General features: G+C 45.8%; 1 protein-coding gene across 1 annotated transcript in view; it reads right to left on the bottom strand.

Annotated features, from left to right (window-relative positions):
• CXCL14 (C-X-C motif chemokine ligand 14) overlaps positions 8,810-9,761 on the bottom strand; it is a 6,591-nt gene continuing 5,639 nt past the window's right edge. The window contains exon 4 of the mRNA XM_021410715.1: positions 8,810-9,073. Within this exon, the coding sequence (XP_021266390.1) occupies positions 9,058-9,073 (16 nt within the window). The 3' untranslated portion in view covers positions 8,810-9,057. The remainder of the gene's footprint in view (positions 9,074-9,761) is intronic.

The raw sequence follows: 9,761 nt of genomic DNA, 5'->3' as shown, positions 1-9,761 counted from the left end.
CCTTCCCCTTCCCCTTCCCATTCTCATTCTCATTCTCATTCTCATTCTCATTCTCATTCTCATTCTCATTCTCATTCTCATTCTCATTCTCCTTTTCCTTACATCAAAGATATCTGTGAAGACCTGAAGCAATGTAATTGTTTGATGCATCCACACCTGAACTCCTGCGGGTGCTCCAGGCCCCCCAGTACTAGTCTGGGTTTTCAGGACCAGGCAGGAAGCTCTAGGACCACCGGCAGCCGCGGGTCCACACCGCCTGCCGTGGGGCCAGGGATTTGCTGCCATTTGCATAGCAGGTGTTGGGTTCTGGGCCTTTCTTCCTTAAGGGAATTTTAATACGGGATAAATTACCCAGAATTAGGAGGAGGCAGGCGACAAGAAAAGCGCTCGTGAGGTCTCCTCCCGGTCACGGCAGGAGAAACGGAGAGAATGGCTGAAAGAAAAGGAGAAAACCCACAAAGCTCAGATTTGGGACTGGGGGCTGAGGCAGCTCTCATCCACTTCACCTGAAACTCAGATTTGAATCTTGGATGCATCAGTCCCGGAGACAGCAGGACAATTGCTGGCCAGATGATCTTCACGTCGGAAGGGCTGGTGAGGGGGTTTAAGATGTTAATCCCTGGTATAATCCCTTCCCTGGCATTGTCCGTACAAGGGCTGCACTCTCCAGAGCACTGCCTGCTTCCTTCCCAGCTCCCAGGGCCAGGCTGGGGAGCAGCCCCATGTGTGCATCCACACACAGACACGTGTGTGAACATGTGTACACTACACTTGAAAAATGCCTTATTGCTTCTCAAAAAAAAAACAACAAAAAAAAAACCAAAAAACCCACATCAGTCTTAGTCAAAATCAAATGTTAAATTACTTGTAGAGTTGCTCCGCTTTCTGGAATTTCAAGGAGTGCTTTGCATGGACTTAAATGGCCTGTGGCTACCACTTAACTGGGTTGCTTTGCAGTCAATTACCTTAGCACTAGATGTGCAGCGTATCTTTTTTATTTCCCCATTCTACAGGGACAAAAATACAGGTTTAACAATCTTCAGCTCTTGGCTTGAATCCTCCCACTGGCAGGGTGAGCAGCCACAGTGACCTGGGGGGGCTCAGTGCTGCTCTCCATCACTGACAGCCGAATAGTGTTTCTTTCACCGATAACAACTCTGGGTATATATTAAAATAAAATAAAATAAAACAACCCAGAACAAAAAAAAACCAAACATCATAGTTTCTAAGTATTACAGTGAGAGAGTTAGGAAGACAGCACGGTAAAAGTAAATGTCCCAGGTGAGTTTTTCTTCCAGGGGCTGCATGCACTTGCGCAGTCCTTGGCTAATGAGGGGAGACGGGCTTGGCTGATGTGTTTCCGCTGAGCCTCTGCTGCAGGGATGCTTTCTTTTACAATTTCAGAGTGCATTAAATTGCAATAAATTCTACACTCACAGAAAATTGCAAAATAAGTGCAATTGCTAATTGGGAAGTGAATGTATTTCTTGAGACTATAGTCTTCCCTTGGTTTTAACCCTCTTGGATGTAAGCCCATAGGATTGATTTTTCTTTCAGAGCGAGTTTAATGCACTTCAAGACCTGATCTTATTTCCACTTATTCTGCTGGGAATTAGAGATAATTTTTCTGGAGTCAGTGCAGCCGAACTCCTCCAAAGCAGCTGTCAGAGCTAGGAAAGTCTCTGAACCTCTAACCCTGCTGTGCAAACCAAGGGAGGGAGCCAGGCTGCGAGATCGCAGGGAAGCATCATTCATAAAATTGCTTTTTTTAATTACTTGTATTAGGGCTTTCAATATGTATACAAATGGCTCCAATCCCAAAGAAGCGGTTTTAATTATAAATAAATAAATAATGTATGATTTTTTAAAAAATATATCGTTATTTATCTTTGTTAATCTGCTAATGACTGACCAACTCAGCTCAGCTCAACTCAGCTCAACTCAACTCAACTCAACTCAACTCAACTCAACTCAACTCAACTCAACTCAACTCAACTCAACTCAACTCAACTCAAACCACCCGTGTTGCACGGCAGGTGCTGGGAATTTAGCTCCTAATTTATGCACCCCACCCACAGCCTCTCCTAGAAAAGGGGCTGAGCCCAACCTTCCTGGTTTGTAAAGGCCAGGAGCAGCCACACGGTGTCAGTCTCTACTCAGCTGCTGCTCTGTACGCGGTGGAGCTGGCGAAGGCTCTGCTAGCTGCGTCAGGTAAGCGTGGAAAATCCTTTAAGTTTTTTTCGGAGTGTGAGAAGTTGAATGTTTTATGACTGCTGTTTGTTTTGTGACCGTTTTAAAATTTCCCTTTGGTATCTACCGGTTGGTTCAGCCAAGTTCTTGTTGTTGCTTGTAGTGAATTGTTGCATGCAGCGTATTCTATGAAAGATTATATTTAAAAAAAAAAAAAAAAAAAAAGGGAGAAGGTAGGTGGAAAAAAGAGCATTATCAGCTCCACATCTTCATTATGAGTAATGAGTCACTGGAGCAAGTCCTTGCAGGGCTCAAGGTCCTGTCCAGCCCCTGGAGCTGTACACCCAGTTCCTCTCTCCTGTGGACTGTAATGTTGTAATTGCCCTTAAAGCAGAGTGCTGGTATTCAGTCAGCTCCTTGGGTCATCGTGACACAGGCTGTGTCTCTAGTAAAACAGGATGAATGTTTTTCTATGGGAAAGCAACATCTTTCAATTTGTGTTTCAACTCTGTGCTCCTCAGCTTGCTTTACAGCTCTTGTTGTCATTTGGATGGTAGAAGTAATCAAGATCTTAAGCAATAACCCTTCTTGGCATATGTGGCTATGCCCAGGTGTCATTAGGGCTGGGAAGAGATCTTAGGTTGGGACTGGGGTTATTATATCAGCCTAATGGTTTATACAAAGCACTTGAGGCCAGAAATGGTTGCTCTGATTGTTACTGATGCATATTTTGTGTTTTCCTATCTGTGCATGTGTTGGTTTTTTCCTCCTTTGTTGCATTCCCTTTTCCCTTATCTAAGAAGCTAGAGGTTTCACGGGTATGATAAATCCGACAAGCCTTTACTTCTAAAAAAATCTTGTCCCAGGTGCCTTCAGATCCACAGGTGCTCCTGATAATCTCCTGCTCTCCTCTCCATTACCTCTGCAGAGTCTGGGCAGAAGGGAGCTTCCTCTCCTGTAGGTTGGTGGCATTGCTTGAGGCCAGGTGTCACCATGTGATGCTGATTACTGTAGTGAAGAACTCATTTCCCTGGCAGGCTTATGCTGCTGTGTAGAGAAAGGAGAGGGAGCACTCACAGGTTGAACTGGAAAGGCAATGTTTGGCAAACTGGTTCCTGCTGGAGAGGAAGTGGCCTGACTTTGAATTACTGGTTCAAGTAGCTCCAGGTGGGATTAGTTTTTTACTAATGTATTTGCAGAAGTGCTAAGTCTTCAAGACTTAAAGAGGAAGCTGAAGTAAACCCCATGGAAAAATGTAAATGGTGTGATTATGAAGGTAATGGAAATGAAATATTTACATGCAGCATAATCGAGTGGGCAATAATGAGGCAAAAATGCTGAGGGACAAAGACAAAAGACTTCATCTGGGATTAGAAGTGAGCTCAAAATTGCTCAAGTTTTTTTTTTTTTAAGCCTGTGGTAGCATTTCTTTTCCTTTTTAAGCTTCTTTTTCTGGGAGCCCTGAGTGTTCAGCTGCAGAACACAGTGCCTAGTAACCCAACAAAGCTGCCATTGGTGGCTCTGCAGAGAGCCCTGTTTTGCCTTGCAGGTCTCTAACCATGCAAAGACACAGGGATCAGTTGCTACAGAATCCTTAATTAAACACAACAAAGAAGGGCAATTAGAGCTGTTTTGCTTCTGTCATCCAGCAAATCTTGCAAGCCTCAAAACTCTTTTCTTGCTCCAAGATTTATGATGGGAATAAATCATAATTAATTCCTGTAATTATCAGCCTCAAGCAAACACCAAAAGGCTTTCCTTTCTCTTTCTCTGGGAGGGGAGAAGAGGATCTGAAGCTCATCCAAAAGGACTTCACCAACGGTTTTTGTTTAGTGGGAAGTAAAAACAAAAGCCCGGGCATGATGATTGCTCAGGTCTTGGCTGCCTGTCACCCTGTGTCCCATCATGTCATCCCTCCCTCCCAGGTCCCACATGCCTGCTTGGAGCAGCTCCTGTTGGGCTCGATGCCTTCTGCCCGAAGAGCTGATAATGTAAACAGGCAAAAGATGAGAGGAAAAATCAAAGAGGAGATGAGTGTTTTGCAGAGGTTGGCAAAAGGATCAGAAATGCAACATGTTGCTTATGCTTTATAAGATAAATGGTAGTGCATGTTGCATGTTTGTAAAGCATTCCCTCCAGGGATCTTGGCTTTATTTTCATGTTTGGATGATTATCTGCTTATACCCAGCAAGAGAGAGCAAGTTGTCCTCTTGAGGCATCCAGGATGATAGTGTGCATGTCTTTCTTTGTGTCGCTGTTGGAAAGTCCAGCAGTCAGATCCAAGGGTATGAACTGAACACAACACCTGGGGAACATCAGCTGGGCTGGGGCTGCCTGGGAGTCGGCAGCAGGAGGACAAGGCTGGCACGTGGCTGTGTGGGGCAGAGACCTCGATGTGCTGATGGTTTGGGGTGCGCTGTGCAGTAACTCAGTGCCCTGTGCAGGTGGGATGGATGTGGCTCCTGCAGATGTGGTGGCAGCCAAGTGTCCTCTTGCACACTGTGCCTTAAGTGTGCACATCTTGCATTTGCAGGCCAACAATGGTGCCTGAACAACTGTGCCTAAGTGCCTGTGGAGCAGTGTTGTCCAAATCCACCGCACAGCAGGACTGCTGCATTTTCTTTGCTTTGGGGGCTTCCCATGCTTGGGTAAGGAAACGCAAATTTATTTTTGCGGAGCGTTCCCATCAGCAGCAGTGCGATGAGCTGATTTATCCCACGTGCAGTCTCCGGGCTGTGGAGGTGTCCCTGGGCTGTCTGAGCAGAGTTCAGTTGCCACTAGATGTCCTTTCAGCCCTGCTTTCCTCCAGCACGGCAACTGGGACTGCTGACCCAGGACAGAAATTGCTGAACCCAGGTGGTTGGGCCCCGTGGATCCTGCCCTGCTTTGTCTTGTGTCCTGCAGGCTAACAGGGGTGAGGGTACCTTGGAAAGAACCTACAAACCAACTTATGGTTTTGTGCTGGATGTTAAACATTTTAGTACTTCTCATATGAATTGAGAGATGCTGTGGCATCACCATCTGGGCAGGGTCCCCACGTGCTGGTTGGACATTCATAATTGGAGTTATGGGCAAGGAGGCAACTATGGGGGAGATATAGAATCTTAACATCGTTAAGGTTGGAAGAGACCATTACAATCAGAGTCCAGCTATCAATACACCACCACCATGTCTACTAAACCATGTCCCTAGAACCATGTTCTGGTTACAGGGATATCTGGTGCACCTTTTCTGGGCAAACTGAGCACCTCCCAGGGGCCACTCAGCTCTTAGCAGTCTGGGATTGGAGGGGAATTGGTGAGTAACAAACAGTTTTTGACAGAGCAGGCACAGGCGGTGAAAGATGCAAGGAAATCCTCAGTTCCATTTGTGTTCACACACCTCCAATTGAAGGCAGGAAACTGAACAAGCAGAAATACCATCATAAGTGCGTCAGTGGAAATGCTACTGAGGGCTGAAACTGAGAGCCACTCTGAAATGAAATCAGTGTGGCTGAGGCTTGTGAAATAGGCTGCCCAACCCCCTGGATCCAGAACCCAAACTCAGCCAAAAAACAGTCTGCCTGTTGCCAAAGGTGCTGGGTGAATTGGAATCAGTGAGCTCTTTGGATGCTGTGCACATCTGGGTTCAGATGCTTCATTTTTGGAAGCGACTTTGGAGGGGGGGGGAGGAACAGGAAGCGTGACTAGTGTTTCTTTGGACCTGATGGGGAGTGTGCTCTGGGGGTGCCTGGGCTTGTAGCAGAGCCTGCTGAACCATGCTGGGTTGTGTAGAGTCTGCTCACCACATCAAGGCACAGTGACCCTGGGCAGGGTGCAGGGCACTGGTTTTATTTCCATTTGCTCCTGTTTCTACCAATGTGGGTCAGTGAGGGCCAAGCCTGATGTTTAATTGATTGAGGAGTTCAGGGGCACGGCAGCAGTGGAACTGTGCTGTCCCCCACACACAGCAGCCAGCCGTCGCTGCTTAATAAACTTTTTGTCCATTGCTGACCCAGACCATATATGAGCAAGTGAAAGGCAAGTGGTGAAAGGATCTGTATAACATTACTAATCCCATGTAGTGTGCTTGCCGAAGAGGTCCCCCCGTATTGTGTCAGCTCACTGCAGCTGCTGGGTTCAGCCTTGTGCTTTTATTAAAATAAAAGCTGGTGGAACTGCTCTTGAGCAGGTGATACCCACGGCAGAGGGCAGGGAGGGTTGGGGATGCAGGAGATGTCCCTGTCCCTGTGGTGGGGCCTCATTTTTCAGTCCCAAAGGATAAATGTGTGATTTCTATATAGGGGAAGGGAGTGGGCTCCTCCTTGCAACCTGCTGGAAGAACAAAGGTGGACCTTGAGGTTGCTGCCAAATCTAATTGGGGAGGTACCTATGTATGCATATACATACATATATTGACCATTTTAGCATAGATGCTTCAGTCTGAAGAGACCCAGAGGGCATTTCCAGTGTGCACATCTGGTTTCCTCTGTGTCTGGCTATTCCTAGTGGCTTTGGTCTGGCAGACAAACCCAGAGCTAAGTTTTGCTTGCACAGACTCTGTCCTGTGAATGTGAATCACTGTGTGCTGCATTTTGAGCAACCGGAGCTGTGCACGGTGTTCCCAATGGTGCTAACCACTCCTTGTGCAGCAGCAGCAATGCTTTTCCAGGAGGTTCATTGCCTCGTTGTTAAACTGGTGTGAGCTGTTTCTTGAAGCCTGTTGACGTGTTGAACTGGAGCCTCCTCAGGGCAGAATGACGGCTTTCACTAAAACGGGAGCTGGGAAATGCAGGGGGCAGCTGGCATAGCCCTGGGTCTGGGTTTGCCCACAGTGTCAGAGCTCAGCCTGAAGCACTGCCTTGCAGTTGCTGTCCCCCGAGGTTTTATTTTTATTTACCCCGGGATCTTCCTCAAGCATTTTCCTAAAAGGTATTGCTGCATTCCTGTGCAGGATCGAGCTGTGAGATGTCAGTGTTCCATTCTTTATCTCTGCGGGAAGGTTAGCACAGTAAATATACATGTTTGTGCTTTATTTGTTGTCTAAACTGGAGAAAACTCCTTGAGTGAGGCTGAGCATTGCCTGGATATGGCATGGTTTGCTGAGCTCGGGTAGTGCGGATAACACTGTCAGGGTTGGGGCTGCTCAGGGCAGGACTGGCTTTAATGAGTGTAGAACCTTGCTTGCTCTCCTCTTCCTACCTGCTGCTTTTCCTTTCAGATCCTCAGGGCTTGAGAATATCACTCTGTTGTGCCTTGAACCCCCCGAGGGATCCGAGAGGAGCTGGGTGGGAGATGTGTTGGGTGCAAGGTCTGTCCGTTTGGGCAAGGGCTGAAACTGCAAGAAGAGACCAGGAGCAGGCTCACAGCCCTTCATTTACAGCCTTCCCTCCTCTAGCTGAGGTCTCTTCTAACTAGCTGTATTTTACTCTTTTATATACATCCAGGGTGGCTGGCTTATATTTATTTAACATAACTGTACAGCTGTGACTATAGGCACATGGCACAGCCATTGTTTGTGTAGCAGGATTCCTCAGTATTTAGGTAAAGTCCAAATCCTAAAATGAAAAAGGGAATTAAACACCACCAGAACAACTCTTCTAACCCTGCTGTCATCAAGTTGCCCTGACTCTAAATCAGCCTCTGATTTAGTGCTTTTCCCTCCATGAAATTGCCCACTGAAATAAGTGATTGGAAATGGTTGAAGTTCCTGAAGGAATTCTAGGAGCAATGGTCAGATTTTTTTTAAATATATTTTTATTACTTTTTCCATTTGTCTTAGAAAGAAATATGAAACCTGCATGCAACCTTCTAAATATTTCAAACATTTAAATAGCATATGATAATTTAGCAGTACAGTACATTATACAGAAAGATAGTATAGGGAGACTTCCTATAGTGTATTTACAAATGAAAAGGTAGTTTTGTTATTTTAAAAAGAGGAATGCTTTGCTTAACGTTGAAGTATTACATTCAAAATAATGAGTATGTTGTATTGTGACTAAAACATAGGTATTTATATGTTTGCCCTAATGTATTTTTCATAAAAAGGTACCTTTTAAAGGCTTTTTTTGCTACAAATCTAGGAAATCATACACAATAGTCTTGAAGCTTAAAATGTCTGAGTACTGAAGCCACAAACTTCCTGTGAGAACTTCAGGTGGAGGAAGGAAAAAAAAAATTAAACGTGTTCTTAGTAACAAAAAAGACCTAGAAATGCTCTCTAGTGTAGGAAACATTAGATGGGGGTGTGGTACACTTCACCTTGCAGCAAGACCCCAGGTCTGTTAAGGAAGAGGTACGTGAGTGGTGCTCATGCTCCCTTGCTGATGAGCCAAGGGACCTCACTTCTGCACCACGGCCACTGCGTGTTGGTGGCACCTCGCCCAGCTCCTGTTCTGTCCCAGCATTGCCCCATTGGGGGCTGCCAATGTGACCAACAGCCCCAGCCTTGAGGCTTCCCCAGTGCCAAGGAGTGAGGGACACAGCTGGAGAATGCCTTACAAACGTCGTCTAATGAGCTTATAAAGCTCAATTGCAATCATAGTGAAGTATGAATGAATAACAATTTAAAAAAAAAAAAGCAGGAAGCAACAAAACCGAACCAACAAAACCTCTTTAAAACACCAAGCATGAGTTTGTTTTTTTTTTTTTTCCCCCAACCTCTGTACAAAGCAGGCGGGTGTGAAATCTGAAGTGCAACAGATGCTCGTGAAATCTGGAAGCCTTTTGCACGCGGCTATAAAATGTAAAAACTGACCCTTGGTAAAAAGTGCTTTATAATAATATAGAGTTTGTGTCTTGTGTCTGTGAGAGAGAAATAACCTTCTGCAGAGCCCAGTCCTATGCCAGCCAAGGGAGTCCTCTCCATTCCTCGTGCCGCCTCCTCCTATTCTTCGTAAACCCTGCACGGAAGGAAAGCGGAGAGCAAAATATTTAAACCATGGGAGAAACATCTCCCTTCCAAGTAATTAGAACCCAGAAGCCAGAGTTTTAGCCTCTGCTGAAGTTGGAAAACTATTGACGTGCTCGGCCACAATGAGTGGGACAAGCAAGGTGGGGAAATCCACATCCAATAGTATTCTTTCTCCACTGGAGAATCCCTCTCTCGTGTGCAAGTATGAAGTAAATCATAGTTGTACATCTGCATTAGAATGGATCGTAAGTTAACAGTATGTCATCTTTGGAATAATACCAGGCTCTGTGTTAGTTTTCTAGCTTACACCCTGAGGAGCAAACCTGGCAGCCTTGTTTGCTGGAAAATCTAACATGTTCAAGCTCCTTGGGTGAAAATGGTCTTACATAGAGCAGGGGCAATGCTGTTCAATGGAAGAAGTCCATGCTTGTGCTATTTTCCTGTAAATTCCCTGTCTTTCCTTGGGGGATAATTCAGTGGGTTTGGTGCAGCTGGCCCCGAAGGTGCTGACCAGTTGTTTGCTTATCTCAGTGACTTGGTTTAAACTGGGCTCTTTGTGTCTGAACTAATCTCCTTGATGCTGTGGCAAAGCTGGGCTGCGCTTGGTTTGGGCTGTGCCTCCAGAGTGTGCACTTTGGGGCTGAGCATCCATGGTCATTTCAGTGATGCTTTTTAAC

Source organism: Numida meleagris, chromosome 12 (genome assembly GCF_002078875.1).
Source record: "Numida meleagris isolate 19003 breed g44 Domestic line chromosome 12, NumMel1.0, whole genome shotgun sequence".
NCBI lineage: Eukaryota > Metazoa > Chordata > Aves > Galliformes > Numididae > Numida > Numida meleagris.
Note: the sequence above shows the minus strand (reverse complement) of the source record. Positions and strands in the feature narration are given on the sequence as shown.